Genomic DNA, 16381 nt, shown 5'->3' on the forward strand with positions numbered 1-16381 from the left:
GAGGAGGAGGAGGAAGAGGAGGAGGAGGAAGGACGAGAGGAGGATCAAAGAGAGGAATCCAAATGAGAGCTGGGCAATCGGGATCAGCATAGCAGGCCAGATTCCTAGTTAGTGTGTTCGTGTGATTAGGGCGACGGCCGTAGCTAATGGGGACAGGGCAGGGTAGCGATGCCGGCTTCGGGACAGATTACTTGACGAGGCAGCTCATCGCTCCGGCTGCTCCATCCGGATGCGCAACATTTCATCATCAATCCGTGAACAGGAATGGGTTTCGCGATCTCGATCGAGATGTTGGAGGCGGTGTCGAGCAGCAGCAGCAGCAGCAGGCTATCAGGTTGGCATCGTTCTGGCGACCTCCAGCGGCAATCAAGCCCAATCCCATACACAATCCCAGCCCCATCAAGCAGCCCACATTGGCAGCAGCGCAATTCCAAGCGCCCGGCAGCTGCGACGACAAGAAGCCATTGATGCAGCTGGGCAAGAGTCGCAATGGGATCAAGCGAGTGCACGCCTCGTGCATCAATCACGGCCAAGCTGATCGATGCATTGGCGAGAGGATTGCTTTGCCTGTTACTCCGCCACCGCCACCACCTCCCCCAGCGGCTTCTTCTCTCGATTCCAAGCCTCCAGTCGGACTACTACACGTTGGTGGGTTTCATCGAGGGTGGAACAGTAGTGATGTTACGAGCACCCACATAAAGGTGGAGGCCGATCCTTTAGCATCCAGCAAGAATTTGGGTGGGAAGAAGGATGCTGGACCGAGTCTTCCAGTTCCAGGCAAACTCTCTCTCAAGCGCTGCAAGCCCACCACTTCAGACGAAGTTTCAAAAAGACTGAAGAAGCCGAAGGTTGAAGCTTTTGGGCAGGACAAGCTCGAGTTCAAGAGAAGCTTGGCGCTTGTGATCAAAGCTCTCAACGCTCTATCTTGTTCTTCATTTGACGAGGACGACGAGGGTGTCTTTGCAAAGACCCAGGTGCATGACTTGGTACCACCAGAGGAGAGCTCCATCCAACATGGTAGCTGCCGAACCAGACGCTCTGTCGATGCAGGTACGCCATCGCATTGCGGCAATTTGATCTGACGAGTGCATATCGTGACGCAGATTGTTCAGAAAGTAGCAACATCTCGTTCTCGAATGAAACCACTGGCCATCCGAGCAAGGACGAGGAGGTCGCTCCCCTTATACGCTCCAAACGGGGAAGGTCGCAGGCCTTGCCGACGAGATTACGTGACTCGGTGCTTGCTCCGTTGAAGAAACGTTCCACTCGAGGCTCCAAGCGCGAGATTGAAGAAAAAGCTCGTCCTGCTGAAGAAGCCCAACAAGCTGGGAGAAAGCACGATGCAAACTCTGTTACATCCAGGAGTGATGGCATCCATGAATCCCCGACATTGACATCAGTTGAAGTGCTGAGAAGAAAGGCGGAAGTGCGGTTTTCTCCCGCCGAAGTGGAGGTTACCTCTGTCATATCGTCGCAAAAGCTTTCCACGGTCACGGATGCGGAAACAATCTCAGAGTGCGATGGAAAAGCCGCTTTCATCACCTGTGGCTCACACTCCCTTGAAGAGTTTGACATTGGAGACATTGTTTGGGCGAAATCTGGGAAGAAGAAGGACCCTGTTTGGCCAGCAAAGGTAGTTGATCCTATCAAGGAGGTACCGGAGTCCGTTCGAAGGAAATGCGTCCCAAATCGGCTCTGCGTTATGTTCTACGGCGAATCTTTAGCGAGAGGAGTGAAACGACGGGTAAGCTGTTTCTACTTATTACTTGTTTGTACTAACTTCGATGCTTTAGGACTATGCATGGGTAAGAAAGGGCATGATATTTCCCTTCGTGGATTATTTGGAAAGGTAAGAATGTGAGTCCACAATTTAGATGTGACGGACTTGTTTCTCAGGTTCCAGAGCCAAACATCATTTAACAAGAGTCAGCCCGGTGATTTTTGGTCTGCCATTGAAGAAGCAACTCTGGCCGAAGCTGGTTTCGAAGAATGTGAAGATGTTTGCAAAAAACCCTCTCACAGCGAAGATGAGAGCAAATGCGAAGATGCTAAGCAAAGGGTATGCAAACTTCTGAAAGTAAACATGCATAGCTCTAACGGAACATTGTGCAGATAAATATTTGTGTCGGTTGTGGAGCTGCTTTGTTCGGAAGGATAAAATTGAACCCGGTCCCTGAAGAGCTATTGTGCAGACATTGTAAAAAGGTCTGTGTATTTATCTTTGTCTTGACTTTCTTGGTCTTGACTTCTCGACGTCAGCTTTACAAATCAAGGCAGTACTGTGGAATTTGCAAGAAGGTTTGGCATCCAAATGACAAAGGCGACTGGGTAAAGCGTTCTTCTTTTCTTTTTTCTTTTCTTTCTTTTTTCTAGTTTGCTGAATGCGAAACTTTTGTAGGCTGCATGCGACAATTGTGAAATCTGGGTACATGCTGAATGTGACAATATCAGCAGCAAGCAGCTGAAGGTTGTATTGAAACTCTCTTGACTGTCACATTAAAATTTCTAACAGTAACTAAACAAACAGGAGCTGAAACGCTGTACTTACTACTGTCCCGACTGCAGAAACACGCAGAACATTTCGAAGAAGCGAGGGGCCGAGTAAGCTATACTCATCTGCATATCTCTTACATATTTAACTTGTACCCTGTAGCTCAAACGGGAACAATGGCTCAACATACGTTCTTCCACGCAAGCTACTTGTGACATGTTCAGGGTGCGAAGCAGAATATTTGCCAAAGCATCACCGGTAAGCTATTGTCTTCCTCTTCCTGTCTTCCACTGACTGGACGATAACATTTTACAGAATCCTTTGCAAGTGCGAACGATGTGGTGACGGAAAGCATATGCTACCTTCAGAATGGGAACAACACACTGGATCTAAGAAGAGAAGGTGGAAGGAGACTATCGTGGTCAAAAATCTGAACCAGACTCTTCTCTCCTGGGTATGTCCCGTGCATATGTTTTGCATCGAACTAATCCTGCTCATCCTGTAGCTACGACTTATGCTGGAGGGCGGCGCTATCGGCCTTGCTTACGATGGTCCTGAACTTTGCACGCCAAACAGCTATCGTGTGAAGGAACTTTTGACATGTTTGGAAGGTAAGAACTTATTTTGGCAAATAAACAGAATGACCAAGCATTAGTTTTAGCGGCATACAAACCGGTTGTTCCTATCTGGACACCTGAAAGGTGTGCTGTTTGCCGATGGATTGAAGACTACGATGTGAACAAGATTATTATTTGCAACAGGTATTTATTTTCTGCTTAAAGATAAACTTGAGCCAGTCGCTATGTAGGTGCCAATTGGCTGTTCATGAAGAGTGCTATGGGGTCAAAGCTTCAGAAATAAGTGGTTCATGGGTTTGTCGAGGTTGCGAGACGCCTGATGCTGTGCGCGATTGCTGCCTTTGTCCCGTGAAAGGTAATCCGTCTTCCTGTTAAGTTTGTGTAAGATGCATCACTTGCTTATTACAGGTGGAGCACTCAAGCCTACCACTATCAAAGGTCTTTGGGTGCATATTACGTGTGCTTGGTTTATTCATGAGGTGACGTTCAAGGATGAAGTAGCAATGGAGCCAGCCGCAGGCATTACCCGAATCGATCTAATGCGTTTCCGCGAGGTTTGTGCCGAAAGCCCTTACTTCCACCTTTGTCCTAATTTTTACTTCTTTCTCGGTGAAGGCCTGTGCAGTTTGCAAGCAAATTCATGGGGTCTGTATACAGTGCAACAAATGTAAAACCCTGTATCATCCAATGTGTGCTTTGAGAGCCGGATATCACATGGAGGTAAGCTCTTCAGCTTTCAGTTCTATCCTATACACGATGATGTTTCAGGTTCAAATTTCCTATAAGAAAAATGGTTCTTTTGAGACAAGAATGATAACTTATTGCGCCACGCACAAGTATTGTCTTGTTATTTATTTCTGTTCAGAGCTAAAAGAAATGTTGCAGGGCGCCAAAGCCAGATTCATACATACAATATACTACAGACAAGGGTGTTTCACTGGGAAAGAAAGAACGGTTCAGTAATGGTCAATCTTCCAAATCTTCGAGTACATTCAACTCCTTTCCTAAGAAGCTGTGCGATGATCTAGAAAAAGAGTTTCAAAATTTTCGGCGATCTAAAAACCCAGCTGCAAGGTGTCAAGTTTATGGTCAGAACATGTATTACAAGGTGCTTTTGTTTGGCTTTGTATTTCAGTTTATGAATTTTTCGTGCGTTTCTTGCAGAGAAGCAACAGAAGTCCGATAGCTTACAGGGTGATGGGATACAGTCATCACTCTACGGAAAGCATAGATGCCCTTCGGGTACGAAGTTCATGTATGATTCGTGCTAATTGTTGTTCATGGCAGGATTTTCCGGAACTCGAACATGAGGACCTTGTTGATATGAAGACGAGGTTGTCGTTTTTGGAGGCAAGTGGCATTACATGATTGTTATCATCATTTTCTTTGTTCTGTTTCTCTTGTCCAGAAAACTGAAAAGTCTCGAGTCTGCTTCGGGAAGTCGGGTATTCACGGTTGGGGATTGTTTGCGCGCAGGACCATCGAAGAGGGAGAAATCGTAAGATAACGTTGTTTCTCCTAGGTGCTTGGAGTCTAATTTCCTTGACGCAGGTTGTTGAGTACCGAGGCGAGCAAGTGAGAAGAAGTGTCGCCGATTTGAGAGAAAAGCGATACCGTGACCAAGGAAAAGATTGCTACGTAAGGATTATCATTTTTCTTACCATGTTGGTAACGTATCAAACCGTCTTGCAGTTGTTCAAGATAAGTGAGGAGATTGTAATCGATGCCACTGAGAAAGGGAACATAGGTCGGCTCATCAACCACTCGGTGTGTTGATTTTAAAAACATCCTGCTTCTTTATGCTGATTTTTAGATATGGTTTCTTTGCAGTGCTCACCCAGTTGCTATGCACGAATTTTATGCGTTGATGGTGAGGAAAGCCGCATCGTTCTCATTGCGAAGCGAAATGTGGCTGCGGGCGAGGAGCTTACGTAAGTTGCATATCGTTTGTTCATGGTTTAGTCATTTGTTGCTTTCCTTTATCGTTACAGATACGACTATCAGTTTGAGGAGGAAGACAAGAAGGTTCCTTGCTTGTGCGGATCCGACTCGTGCCGGCAATACATGAACTAGCGGCACAACTTGATTTTTACATAAACGAGAGGAGGATCAAGGCAGCGCTGTACATTATCCCCGGAGGTGAGAACATATATATATAGATATATACACTAAACTGGAAACTGGAAGCAAGAGAGCAGTCCTTTTAGAACGCAAAGAAGATCCAACCCATCCCCCAGCCGAGCATGAATCCAGCACCAGCAAGCCCCAGGCCCAACGCAAACGCCACAGTGCAGCGCAGCAGCAGCTCTTCCGGACGAGTAGCACCACCACCTCGTTCCAGCTTCGTCTTCTTGTGGTAGTGGTGGTGCTGGTGGTGATTCCATCGCTTGGAAGAAGTCTGGAGCTGCGGGCAGTGGTGGTGAAAGTGGTGGCCGAGTGACTTTGAAGGAAAAGCAGCGTGACACATCCGAAGGCACAGATTCTCGGCTTGCAGCGATACGAGCCACTGCCTGTAGGCCAGCGACATGGATGCCTCGCGGAAGAACAGATGCATCAGCTCGTCCTTCTCTCGAAACGCACGCACCGCCAGCTTCTCCGCTTCTCGTGCCCGTGTCTGGGAGCGGCACAGCGCCTCGCCAAGCAAATCATGCGCTCGGGGCCCGGTCGAAGATCGAGGACTGTTACTACTGCTGCAAGACCTGCCAAGACAAAAAGAAAAACAATTGATAACGCTCAAAACAAAAGGAAAGATTTCCAACTTACGTTGGTTTGATGCTACTGTGCGCTTCCGGAGACGGCGGGGGAAGATCGCAGTTGGCGATGTTGCCAGATCTTTGCGAGACGATGGCCGCGAGTTCATGGCTTCCGGCGGTTCGCCAAGACACTGGTAGTGACGACGACGAGGTTGTCACGGTTGTGGAGTCGAGGGAGGATTTTAGATGAGCGGTTTCTTCGCCGGATTCAACTCGGTGCTGGCCAAAGTAGCTCCCCTTTGTGACGTAGATCCGCTGCCTGTGCCGCTCCTGATCGATGAGCTCTGCGTACTGCGAGTGATCCGGCCACAGGAGGAACTCATCCTCCTCTTTCATCAAACTCTGGAGTTTTTGCTGCTGCCGCGTGGAAGGCTTGCTTGACTTGTGCTTGGTCGTGGCCCACTGCCAATCGGCAGCCATGGCGGAGTCAAGGCATCCAGATCTCGCAAAGCCCCTGCAGCATTCCATTTCACCATCTCTATCTAGATCGAAAGAGGAGAAGAAACTCACTTTTGATCGATTGAGAAAGGAGGAATGCGTTGGTTGGATTCCCTTACGTGTAGAAGAACGCTTGCTGCTGATCTCTCATAGCGCTGCCGCCGCGATCAGCCCTGGGCTGATCGAGGGATCGCGATCGCCCTAATCTCCGTCCGCGTCACATTGGCGCCAAACCTGGCCTGTAATCCTCGGTCATCCGCCACGCAACGCCGCGATCTCCTCTCCTCTTCCACGGGCGCGCGAGGATGCTGTGGGGCGGCACGAGATCGCTGCTCCAAATTACCGTTCCGTGCAAGCATGCGCTCGACACGTCACGAGACTAGAGAAATAAAGGACAAAACAGGTAAAGGTAAAATATTCCTCGATTTTTTGGAGGATCGTAGAATATTCTGGTCAACCCAGTTCGAGAAGATTTTAGAGTTTATCTTTATGGCCGTTGATGAGCGCTTTCACTGTATCGAGACCAAAAGGATTTCCTTCTTCGATCACTTTGAGCACGGTGCCTCCACCTGTGAAGAGATAATACTTGGGACTGTCCAGTGCCTCGTGATACAAGCCAGGATGCAAGCTGCCAGCACAAAAAAATCGATCAATCCCCATCCAAAGGAGCAAAGATTTAGGAAGAACTCACCTCTTAAACACCTGGAGCGTGTCACCTCCTCCAAACAGCTTCTGAGCTCCAGTGTTACGGTCGATGACTTCATCCATCTTGCTGGTGCCGTGCCAAAAGTGGGGCATCAGGCCCATCACCGCATTCACGAATATGGCTTTGGCGGACGACAGTGACTCCCTCACCTCACCCGACTCGAATGACGCCGGATCGACGTCCACTATGTACTTATATTCCTTTCCTGCTTGAAACTCCTGTTAAGCCATCTAGAAAAGCTTAGAGGCAAGCAAGCGAAAACAAACCATAAACATCACAAACCTCGATGGATATAGTGCGGAACTTGTTCTTGTACCGGCCATCAAGCGTGTCTGACTCGACCAGGAGAGGCAAGTCCAACACTTTCTTTTGTTTCTTGTCAAGCTCCACAAGGCCCCTGGCCAGATCAATATCAGACTCCTGTAGAAATCAATCCATTGAGTTAATGGACAAGAGCATGGAACGGCACAATTGCGCACACCTGAACTCCGGCAATCGAGATGTCATACTTGGCACATAGATACGTGTTGTAAATCACTCCCCCCAAAATCAGCTTGTCAACCTTCTTGTAGATTTCGGTGAGCGGGCCTATCTTGGTGTCGTACTTGGCACCAGCAACGATCGCTACAAATGGTCGCTTTGGTTCGAGAACAGCCTTCACGTTGCTCAGTTCATCCTAAGGAGCCCAGAGATAAGAACAAATCAACTCCGTGTTTGCATGACAAAAGTTACTTGCCTGCATGCACAGTCCCGCAAAAGATGGAAGGTACTTGGCAATGTGATACGTTGACGCATGAGATTGCCATGACCCAAAAGCATCATTCACATACACATCCGCAAGTCCAGCTAGTTGAACAACGAACCTCTCCATTTTCTCTCCCTTGTCTTCCTCTCCCTGTTGTGAATAGCTCGAGAAAAATATGGAAAAATTGAAAGCTCGTTCCTTACCGCAAACCAGCGTGTGTTGGGAAGATAAACTCCTCCGATTTTCCTCGAGCGGAGGTCGTGGATGAGCCAATTAATGGAGGTGTCAATGTCCAGAATGCCATCCTTGTCACTGTGGTGGAACTCCGGGACAACGAACTTGATTCGGAGCTTCCTCTGAAGGTAAGCCACCACAGCATCCACGGAATCATCCGAGCTGATTGTGATGCTCTTGTTCTTCTTGTCGAATGGACGCCCGATGTGTGTCATGACAATTAACCTGTCATCTATGCCTCAACAACTTCCAAAGGCGGCATTTTTAACACTCACCGGCCACCCCTTTGCACTATGTTGAACATGGTAGGAAGCGTAACATCGATGCGGTACTGATCCAAAATCTTTCCTGCCGCACAAATCGATGTCAGAAAGGAGAGAATTCTCGTAAAAGCCTTACCTTTCTTCACAACATTGTGATCGACACGGAGGAGAACCACCTTGTCCCGCAAATCAGCTTCCTGTAGCAGAGGTAACTTTGGATCCAAAGACGCAGCGTTGCTCCCCCGTTCATCATCCACACTGTAGCCAATTTGCAAAGTTCCATTGTTGTTGCTCTCGGGACCGTAAGGAGCCATGCCTCCCTTTTTACTTTTTCTTCCTTCTCTTCCTCCTCATCGTGCTGCTTGTGAGCTGTATATAAATAGCTGCAGCCAAGTGCCCAAATTTATCATCCAATCCAATAATTCTCACGGGTCTTACTCACTGTTACAGCTCGATAATTGCGGTGACACCACACGCTTACGTGTTTCGCAGTCGCCATTCCATTCCGGTAGCTTTTGTCCTTCCCAAGAATAGAAGAGCTCCCACATTATAAATTGGACCATTTCATTCACACGAGCCGTGTCAAATAAACTTTACAAGAAATACTTCATGCGGCTATCACACCGCATTGCATTGTACACAGCGCGCACCTGCTTCCACAGTGACGAATGAGTGAGTACCCGTCTCAGTTTTAAAGATTGAGCGAACCTGTTCACTCGATTGCACTGCAACGGGCCCGATTTTCACTGATATGTACTTGCCTTGGGATGAGAGCTTGCTGCTAATCTCCTCCTGTAAAATGGGGACGAGTGTAGAAAAGACATAAAACAAAAGCTTCCTATCACGCACCGTAGAGACAGAAATTTGAAGAACAGTTTCCACAGCCAAAACCATTGCTCTGACGAAGTCATCACCACCGGTTCCAATGGCTGTGAATCCACGCTCCATAGGGTACGTATTCACCTTAGACACAAAGAAAAAAGAGTAGCAAACATATATGTTACAGGCATCACTCACCTTACTATCGAGTGCCTGCCATTCATCCACCACGGTTCCTCCCATCACCACATTGGTTGTCCGAGAAACTCTGTTGTCGGCCCTGGAAACCTCTGTAGCTAGAAGTGGCATGGATCAAACAAATCAGGCAGCTCTGCATTACCTGAAATGGCTTTGAGGACAGCGTCCTGGACAGGAACGGCATCGCTCTCGCTGCAAAACATCCGCATCCGCCGGGGCTTGAAAGATCGGCGCCATCGCTCCAGTGTTCCAGGAGGAGTGCCCAGAGCCACGATCGCCATGCCCCTGATAGCCATATATCGCCCTAGAAGAACCCTAATGCCCTCGTCGCGCCAAGTCGGGTTAACGTTAGATTAGGTTTCCCGCCAAAATTTGAAGCCGATCGTTTTCCGTAGTGTATTGGGGTACGGACGAGGGGATGTCGTGTGCGTCTTCGTCTTCCAAGCGAGCTCCTCCGGCGCTTGGCTATGGCAGCAACGAGGCTAGGGCACGCTACGAGGCTTATTCTCGGCTGCAAGCGACGGCGCTAGCCTTTGGAGAGCAGCTGTCTATCCCGGAGATTGTGGCCGTGGGAGGCCAGTCGGATGGTAAGAGCTCGCTCCTGGAAGCACTGCTGGGATTTAGGTTCAATGTCCGCGAGGTGGAGATGGGCACTCGTCGCCCTCTCGTGCTCCAGATGATCCACGAGCCAGCGGCGGTGGATCCGCGATGCCGACTGCAGGTACTGCTAGTAGCAAGTGAAGTCGCTGCCTAGAAATTCCTTACATTCTTTTGCGTTTCAGCACGAGGACGACGAGGAGTATGGGCCTGTCATAGTTCCGCATTATGCTGTGGCTGAGGCAATCAAATTAAGGACCGAAGAACATCTCAAGAAGATCCGCGCGGCAGTCAGCTCCAAGCCAATTGTGATGCGTGTGGAGTATGCGTATTGTCCCAATCTCACCATCATCGATACACCGGGTTTTATACTCAAGGTAGCGCTTCTAACTAGTGTTACTAGTCCTCCGTTTTATACATTTTTCTACTTTTCATATGGCAGGCGAAGAAAGGCGAACCAGAGAGTACACCCGATGATATCCTTCAGATGGTCCGGGCACTGGCATTGCCACCAAACAGGCTGCTGTTGTTCTTACAGCAAAGTAGCGTCGAGTGGTGCTCCTCCTTGTGGCTGGATACAGTTCGCTCCATAGATCCTGGTTTCCATCGCACTGTGGTGGTTGTTTCCAAGTTTGATAACAGGCTGGGGGTAAGTCTCTCTCTTCCTTTTTCTCGTGGCTGATACCCATGTTTCCTTCAGGAGTTTGCGGAGAAGTGGGAAGTTGACCGCTATCTCAGTGCTGGGGGTTATCTAGGTGACCATGTTCGTCCTTTTTTCGTTGCCTTGCCAAAGGACAGGGGATCTGTTACAAACGAGGAGTTTCGTAGTCAAATTGCCAGCGTAGATGCAGAGGTGTTAAAGCATCTCCGCGAAAGGATCAGTGGTGGGTTTAGTGAGGACAAATACAGTGGCAGCATTGGATTTGGAAACCTCCGCAACTATTTGGAAGCTGAACTCCAGCGAAGGTAAGAGGTGAATTATGAGTTCCCGAACTAGCTCCTTTGTGAATCTGCAGGTACCGAGAAGCAGCTCCAGCTACACTCGCTCTGCTCGAGCGAAGATGCAACGAAGTTGCTGCAGAACTTGCGACTGCAGATGCAAAGCTCTCCACTGCAGGTGATATTGCCTCATTGCGAAAATCTGCGATGATACATACGGCGGCTGTAGCAGGTCACATGGTACGTCTCTGGGATCAGCTTTTAAAATGTTTAGTTGTTTGTATGTTTTGTGGACAGGGAGGTTTGCTGCATGGTGCTGCAGACCTGGATCCTCTAGAGTGGGGATTGACAACAGATGAAGAACGGGTACAAAGCGGAGCGAAAAAGTGGCCAGGCCTTACAGCTGACATCCAGCCTCCGAATGCGATTCTAAAACTCTATGGAGGAGCTTCTTTCGAGCGGGTTCTTACCGAATTCAAGTGTGCCGCCTGTTCACTTGAATGTCCTTCTATTTCAAGAGAGACTGTGAGTCTGTTGTGATGTTGACTCCTTGGTTCTTACAAGTTTTCCAGGTTGCAAATGTCTTGCTTGCACATGTGGGACGATCGGGAGGAACATTTGCCGCTGCCGCGTCAATCGCTCGTGCAGCTGCACAATCATGGCTTGGACCACTTCTTGATACTGTTTGTGATCGCCTTGGTCACGTTCTTCGTAATCTTTTTGATCTGGCCGTTGAGCGCATTCGTACTCAAGACTCCACGAATAGTAAGTTGCTAGAGAGAGCTTTCAACAACTTGTTCCTGATTTATCTGTGCTTCTTCATACTGCAGGCGTGACAGGCTATGTGGCCTTCCAGGCAGCTGTGAGACAAGCACACGAGGGTTTCGTCCAGGAGCTGGTGAAAGAATGCAAAGGTTTGGTGCGGCACGAGTTGGCGGCAATCACGAGCCCTTACTCACATCTAAACTTCTGGGAGAATAGCTTTGGCGATGGGATTACTGCGGACATGCACGGTGCAGTGACTGACGCTGTGACAGAAGAATTGGAAAATCAAGCTCCTCAAGGTTCCTCTAAGCCTCAAGCTGCAGCTAGAGTCTCAGACTGCCCGCTGAAAGAAAGTCAACTTACTATACCGGAAACGCCGTCTCCGGAGCAGTCGAGCAGTGACGCCAAGAGGAAGGAGTACGCCATTGCAAGCGGGAGGATTGCCGACGTCACCTTTGCGACAAGGAAACGCCATGGAATGCCTGTGGGAGCTGTCAGCACTCGCATTGGACCGCTGAAAGAGGCCAGGCACAGCCTCAACAAAACTAAATCGGTGTACGACGAGGTGTGTTCCCTGGCCATCGAGCAATTCACGCGGATCAGAGAAGTTCTCGTCGAGCGCAGCGTCCCGGCTGCGTTAAATGCTGGCTTTCTCACGCCATGGTAAGGCCGATCTAGTTACTGTTTCTGCTGCTAACGAGTCTAGAGTGTTGTTGTGGATGCATATAGCCAGGAGCGACTTGCTCTGGCACTGGGGCTGGAGCTCTTTGCAGTGAGCGACGAGCAGTTTATGGACATGTTCGTGGCACCAGGCATGCTGGAGCAGCTGGAAAACGAGCGCGCATCCCTCCAGAAACGCTACAAGACTCTGCGATCGTGCCTCCATGAATTTCGCACGCTAGCTCGTTCTCTTTGACAAGGTAAGACTTTTACAATTTCACGATAGATTTGCTTCCTTATACATTAAATTGGACTAGTAGTAACGAAAACTTACAGGTTCTCTGGAAGAAAACGCTGGATTGATTAACTATCTTACAGTCCTAGTTCAAAAGGTATTTCAAAGTTGATAATTTGACGAGGCGACCTTTCGCCTCTTGTTATTCATCACCCAGGAAATTCAAAACCTCTGGCTTCTAGGTTCAGAATGTCTTGCCAGTCGCGTACAAGGTCTCTAGTCACATCCGACCAGGCCAGGTGTCCGAGCAACGGGATCGACGAAACGTCCAGGCTCTGCAAACAAGCCGCTCCCTAACATTGCAATTGATCATTTCCTTTTATTGAATTCATCAGTGTTGTTGTGGATGCGTGCAGCCAGGAGTGACTTGCACTGGCACTACTGGAGGTTTTTGCAGTAAACGACATGTTTATGGCTCCGGGCATCGAAAACCAGCGCGCATCTCTCGAGGAGACTCTCTCCATGAGATTCGTGCTTCTCTTTGACAAGGTGAGACTACCAATTTTGTAGAGTTTTCATCTTGTACATTCAAGGTTAACAAGCTGGCCAGTGAATTCATCTGTCATTAAAGTGGGGTGATTGATCGTATGCAAAGATTTTTGTTACAAAAACGACGCTACCTCGCAGCTCGTGTGGCATGAAATCTTCTGCTGTCCTGAAGCATTTTTCTGGAGAGTAGCAGCTCAAGTTCGTCACCTGGCTTGTGTAGAGACAAGCAAATCTTTCGACCTGTAACACGAAGAGCTCAAATTCTTATTCCATAGCTTGTAATAACTCGCACCTGATGGGCAAATCGAGAGGTTTGATGCCCAGCTTTCATAAGCTGTCCCCATGTTTTATGAAACTGCAATAAGCAAGGTATAAAAAGCCTACACCTTCTCTTCAAGAAAATCCAAACCTGCTCATGAAATTTGCGTTGCATGGTCCGATGGCTCTTTTGGACTTCATCTCTTTCCCTCTGAAATCAAGTGAGAAACGTTTTTCGTTCGTAAGGCATGTTTTACCTGCAATGCTTCTCGCTTTTCTTGCAAAGGGCTCTCCTCCTCCTTGGTTCCTTTAAAATACCTGTGTTGCCAAAAATCCCAACATTTGTCTGAAAATATAGAGCTTTACAGAACATACTTCAAGGTCCACTCCAACTTCTGTAACTCATCTTCGATCTCCTCACGGCTATGGCGAAGTCTTTGAATTTCCTGGGTGATCGATGAATAACAAGAAGTGAGCTTGCCTGATCAACTTTGATATACCTTTTGAACCGCTCTGGACGACTGTAAGAGCTCAACTTCCCGGTCAAGCTCGGGTACGACGAGCATTGTACGCCAACCTAGGATTTAAGCTTCTAGCAGAGTTATAACGAGAAAGCTTTTGAAGTACCAAGTTGCTTTTTGCTGCGGAGGATGTCGCCATATATATGATCTCCACAATACAACACCTGTAATTAAAAGTTAACTCCCGGGTTAACCAGACACCTGCGAACCTGAGCGCCGGCATCAATCGCAAGCAGCTTGTGTAGGTGTGACACTGTTCCTCCCTGGCGCATTTGATACGAGCTGAATGTGAGCTTCCAGATCCAGACAGTGTGATGAAGTTCTTGCCTGGTATACTTTCGAGGCTTGTCTTGTTGTAGAGAGCGGGATCAGCCCAATCTAAGACAAAGACCCAGTCAAATCCGCTGAAAAGGTATAAAAGGTAGCACCGTACCTGAGGAACTGGTGTGCCATTGTCCGTGTTGTGAAGCATACCTGTCTTAACATCTACAGCAAACAGAGGCGCCTGATTGCCATCCATGAAAAAGGACGGCTTGGCACTGGGGAAAAAAAAAAAACGAAAAATGAAGATATGAACGATGCTAAATGGTCATTGGTAGTGAATCTGCATCTACCTGGCCGTAATGACGAGGTCGAAGTAATCGAGCCAGTTCTTGTCGGCGGAGAAGAGGAAGTTCATCACAACATGCGTATAATCCCACAAACTAAACGTAGAAACAACTTTGGCAGGAAGTCAGCAGAAAGAATTCTTTCACCTGTTGGTGACCAAGAATGTCAAGCGGCCAGACTCGCGCAGCATTTTAAGCATTGAGATTAGCTGCTCATCAGCATATATGTACCTGAGAAAAGGCACTGAGCTTTTTAGCAGCTTGTAGACACATGCTGCTTACTTGGAAGGATCATCAGCGACCGCTTGCTTCAACGTACCATCCCTGTGGCACAAGTCGACCGCGGCACGAACATCTTTGTAGATTTCAGCATATCTGCAAGAAAAGAAATAAAAAAGTGGCGGTCAGCGAAAAAGAAACGTACACAAGAAGAGAAACACGTACGTGGGAACTACAGGAACATCGTTCTCACAATAGACCCTGCACGAAGGAAACAACAAAATTTGCATATAGTTGTCAAGGAAAACAAGTATAGTACTCTGGCTGGGACGGAAAAAGTTCTGGATCAGTGTCTTTGAGCTCAACAAGCTGAGCAAAGAGATACGCCTCTGCCAAGGAGAACAAGGTGTCGATAAGCGCATAATCAGGCTCATCATAAGAGTCACGGGAGAGCGTATTCCCGTAAGTTGCCGTCCTCTCTTCTCTGGACAGCTCCTGGAATCCATGATAAGCAACCTTGACATACTTGTGGCGATCCATCTGTTACTAGGTTTCGTTACAACTTACGATAGGAAGAGCGCTAAACCAACCTTGAGAATGTTTCCACGACGTTTGTCAAGCACCAAGCCTCTCACCATGTACTTCCAATCGAACATCCAGTCCAATATCTGTTCGTGTAGAGCGCGAGTGATACGGAATTTCGTGTAGTAGTAGTATGGAAACTCTTGCCTGGCGGGGGTAGCCGAGATTGTAGACGAGCTTCTTGGCAGTGGCTTGGTAGGCGAGCAGCTCAAAAGTCTCTGGCCTGTACTGCGCAAGCGTGTAGTCGAGATCAAATCCCACCGCCGAGATGCTCCTCATGTTGAGTGCCCGGTTGCAATAGATCATGGTCCTGTGATCAAGGCCAGTAGCCGCACGCGATGGTGGCGGCACAGCCTCGCGATGATGTGCTAACCATCACACCGTCAATCCTGTGAATTCGTGACCGTGAGCGAGGGATTGGCTTACCATTGTGTGAATTGGTGGATGAATCCGCCCATACTGGCGCTGGCGCTGGCGATGGCGATGGCGATGAAGTGGTAGCGGTGGTGTAGAGCTGCACCAATCTAAGATTTCCCTGGCACCACAGAGATCCATGAGGAGGAGGAGGAGGAGGAGAAAGAGCGGGACAAGGATGGCGACGAGGGAGATTGAATGCAGCTAGTCTTCGGAGAGCTTGCACAAATCTTGGCCCCATTCCTCTCGCCGCCTCATCTACAAAAGGATGCCAAGCCACTGCTAGCCTAGGGCTCTGGAATATTCTACTCCCCTCACAAAACTCTATTCGTGGACTCGTGAAGCTCCTCCTCCCATTCTCTGGTAGCAGCTCGCAAGCATCTGGCGGGCAGCGTCCGCAGCGGCCGATTGTGGGGAGGAATCGAGCGCGAGGCATTCTTCCAGATCGGCAATGGCGGCCTTCACCCCTCGCTTGGTCTTGAATGCGTCGAGGCTGATGGACGCGCGCTTGATCAGCGCCTCCACCCTCTCCGACTCCGACAGGCTCTTGGACGCCGGCGGCGACAGCGCCGTGTTGAGCGATCGCAGCGCGGCAGTGAGGTGTCCCAGGTGTTGCAGTGCCAGCGCCTTGACGATGTGAGGCGCGGCGTCCCGCGGATCGCAGGCGATGGCCACATCGCACTCGCGGATGGCATCCCGCGCCAGAGACGAGCTCTTGCCCCTGTTCCTCCTCCCCTCGTCCGGTAGCTCCTTGCGCTGCCGCCGTGCTCGGGCCAGCAGATGGGCCGCCGCCATGAAATGCTGGCGAC

General features: G+C 49.0%; 5 protein-coding genes across 7 annotated transcripts; 2 read left to right on the forward strand and 3 right to left on the reverse strand.

Annotated features, from left to right (window-relative positions):
• Positions 1–20: 20 nt before the first annotated feature.
• On the forward strand, positions 21–5839 carry LOC9629658 (histone-lysine N-methyltransferase ATX3). Its single transcript, XM_024684318.1, has 24 exons — positions 21–1050; positions 1104–1744; positions 1794–1849; positions 1897–2059; positions 2113–2205; positions 2260–2328; positions 2399–2467; positions 2528–2601; positions 2654–2749; positions 2807–2945; positions 2997–3102; positions 3153–3252; positions 3300–3424; positions 3478–3623; positions 3685–3789; positions 3838–3905; positions 3955–4177; positions 4234–4311; positions 4357–4419; positions 4478–4567; positions 4621–4707; positions 4762–4836; positions 4900–5000; positions 5061–5839. The coding sequence occupies exons 1-24, from the start codon at positions 147–149 to the stop codon at positions 5140–5142; spliced, it is 3753 nt and encodes a 1250-aa protein (XP_024540086.1). The 5' UTR covers positions 21–146; the 3' UTR covers positions 5143–5839.
• LOC112349630 lies at positions 5140–6578 on the reverse strand. The gene is made up of 3 exons (XM_024684375.1): positions 6333–6578; positions 5833–6276; positions 5140–5768 (listed from the first exon to the last, which is right to left on the reverse strand). The coding sequence occupies exons 2-3, from the start codon at positions 6240–6242 to the stop codon at positions 5273–5275; spliced, it is 906 nt and encodes a 301-aa protein (XP_024540143.1). The 5' UTR covers positions 6243–6276; positions 6333–6578; the 3' UTR covers positions 5140–5272.
• Positions 6579–6664: 86 nt separating this feature from the next.
• On the reverse strand, positions 6665–9171 carry LOC9656554 (phosphoglycerate kinase). 2 transcript variants are annotated; one of them, XM_024684350.1, is made up of 11 exons: positions 9058–9171; positions 8917–9000; positions 8651–8858; positions 8345–8591; positions 8221–8293; positions 7915–8170; positions 7703–7861; positions 7448–7642; positions 7249–7386; positions 6952–7184; positions 6665–6888 (listed from the first exon to the last, which is right to left on the reverse strand). In XM_024684350.1, the coding sequence occupies exons 4-11, from the start codon at positions 8520–8522 to the stop codon at positions 6735–6737; spliced, it is 1386 nt and encodes a 461-aa protein (XP_024540118.1). In that variant the 5' UTR covers positions 8523–8591; positions 8651–8858; positions 8917–9000; positions 9058–9171; the 3' UTR covers positions 6665–6734. The 2 variants fall into 2 exon arrangements, with proteins under 2 accessions (XP_024540118.1, XP_024540125.1); XM_024684357.1 differs by lacking the exons at positions 8651–8858; positions 8917–9000; positions 9058–9171 and having other exon boundaries at positions 8221–8288; positions 8345–8423.
• Positions 9172–9608: 437 nt separating this feature from the next.
• Positions 9609–12666, forward strand: LOC9629659 (dynamin-related protein 5A). The gene is made up of 10 exons (XM_024678773.1): positions 9609–9946; positions 10008–10199; positions 10265–10471; positions 10523–10788; positions 10839–11001; positions 11059–11286; positions 11334–11526; positions 11592–12189; positions 12256–12446; positions 12523–12666. The coding sequence occupies exons 1-9, from the start codon at positions 9644–9646 to the stop codon at positions 12440–12442; spliced, it is 2337 nt and encodes a 778-aa protein (XP_024534541.1). The 5' UTR covers positions 9609–9643; the 3' UTR covers positions 12443–12446; positions 12523–12666.
• Positions 12667–12771: 105 nt separating this feature from the next.
• Positions 12772–16116, reverse strand: LOC9656882 (5'-nucleotidase domain-containing protein 4). 2 transcript variants are annotated; one of them, XM_024678780.1, is made up of 19 exons: positions 15585–16116; positions 15306–15526; positions 15167–15244; positions 14896–15116; positions 14802–14837; positions 14640–14732; positions 14505–14588; positions 14364–14453; positions 14183–14288; positions 14077–14127; positions 13959–14012; positions 13856–13913; positions 13729–13805; positions 13604–13674; positions 13486–13546; positions 13380–13439; positions 13263–13325; positions 13102–13210; positions 12772–13040 (listed from the first exon to the last, which is right to left on the reverse strand). In XM_024678780.1, the coding sequence occupies exons 1-19, from the start codon at positions 16006–16008 to the stop codon at positions 12997–12999; spliced, it is 2001 nt and encodes a 666-aa protein (XP_024534548.1). In that variant the 5' UTR covers positions 16009–16116; the 3' UTR covers positions 12772–12996. The 2 variants fall into 2 exon arrangements, with proteins under 2 accessions (XP_024534548.1, XP_024534555.1); XM_024678787.1 differs by lacking the exons at positions 12772–13040; positions 13102–13210 and having other exon boundaries at positions 13291–13325; positions 13380–13431.
• Between the last annotated feature and the right edge of the window lie 265 nt (positions 16117–16381).

Source organism: Selaginella moellendorffii, unplaced genomic scaffold (assembly GCF_000143415.4).
Source record: "Selaginella moellendorffii unplaced genomic scaffold, v1.0 SELMOscaffold_1, whole genome shotgun sequence".
NCBI classification, from domain to species: Eukaryota; Viridiplantae; Streptophyta; class Lycopodiopsida; order Selaginellales; family Selaginellaceae; genus Selaginella; species Selaginella moellendorffii.

What these genes read in the sequence shown, in the direction of transcription:
- LOC9629659 (XM_024678773.1), top strand. Translation starts at nt 9,644, where the DNA reads ATGTCGTGTGCGTCTTCGTCTTCCAAGCGAGCTCCTCCGGCGCTTGGC. An exon ending in ATCCGCGATGCCGACTGCAG is followed by an intron (nt 9,947 to 10,007) that starts GTACTGCTAGTA and finishes TTTGCGTTTCAG; the next exon opens with CACGAGGACGACGAGGAGTA. An exon ending in CGGCTGTAGCAGGTCACATG is followed by an intron (nt 11,002 to 11,058) that starts GTACGTCTCTGG and finishes TTTTGTGGACAG; the next exon opens with GGAGGTTTGCTGCATGGTGC.
- LOC112349630 (XM_024684375.1), bottom strand. Translation starts at nt 6,242, where the DNA reads ATGGCTGCCGATTGGCAGTGGGCCACGACCAAGCACAAGTCAAGCAAG. An exon ending in CACAGTAGCATCAAACCAAC is followed by an intron (nt 5,769 to 5,832) that starts GTAAGTTGGAAA and finishes TTGTCTTGGCAG; the next exon opens with GTCTTGCAGCAGTAGTAACA.
- LOC9656554 (XM_024684350.1), bottom strand. Translation starts at nt 8,522, where the DNA reads ATGGCTCCTTACGGTCCCGAGAGCAACAACAATGGAACTTTGCAAATT. An exon ending in TCACAATGTTGTGAAGAAAG is followed by an intron (nt 8,294 to 8,344) that starts GTAAGGCTTTTA and finishes TTTGTGCGGCAG; the next exon opens with GAAAGATTTTGGATCAGTAC. An exon ending in ACGCTCCAGGTGTTTAAGAG is followed by an intron (nt 6,889 to 6,951) that starts GTGAGTTCTTCC and finishes TTGTGCTGGCAG; the next exon opens with CTTGCATCCTGGCTTGTATC.
- LOC9656882 (XM_024678780.1), bottom strand. Translation starts at nt 16,008, where the DNA reads ATGCCTCGCGCTCGATTCCTCCCCACAATCGGCCGCTGCGGACGCTGC. An exon ending in ACATTCTTGGTCACCAACAG is followed by an intron (nt 14,454 to 14,504) that starts GTGAAAGAATTC and finishes TTCTACGTTTAG; the next exon opens with TTTGTGGGATTATACGCATG. An exon ending in AAAAGCGAGAAGCATTGCAG is followed by an intron (nt 13,440 to 13,485) that starts GTAAAACATGCC and finishes ACTTGATTTCAG; the next exon opens with AGGGAAAGAGATGAAGTCCA.
- LOC9629658 (XM_024684318.1), top strand. Translation starts at nt 147, where the DNA reads ATGGGGACAGGGCAGGGTAGCGATGCCGGCTTCGGGACAGATTACTTG. An exon ending in GCGAAGATGCTAAGCAAAGG is followed by an intron (nt 2,060 to 2,112) that starts GTATGCAAACTT and finishes AACATTGTGCAG; the next exon opens with ATAAATATTTGTGTCGGTTG. An exon ending in AAGATTATTATTTGCAACAG is followed by an intron (nt 3,253 to 3,299) that starts GTATTTATTTTC and finishes GTCGCTATGTAG; the next exon opens with GTGCCAATTGGCTGTTCATG.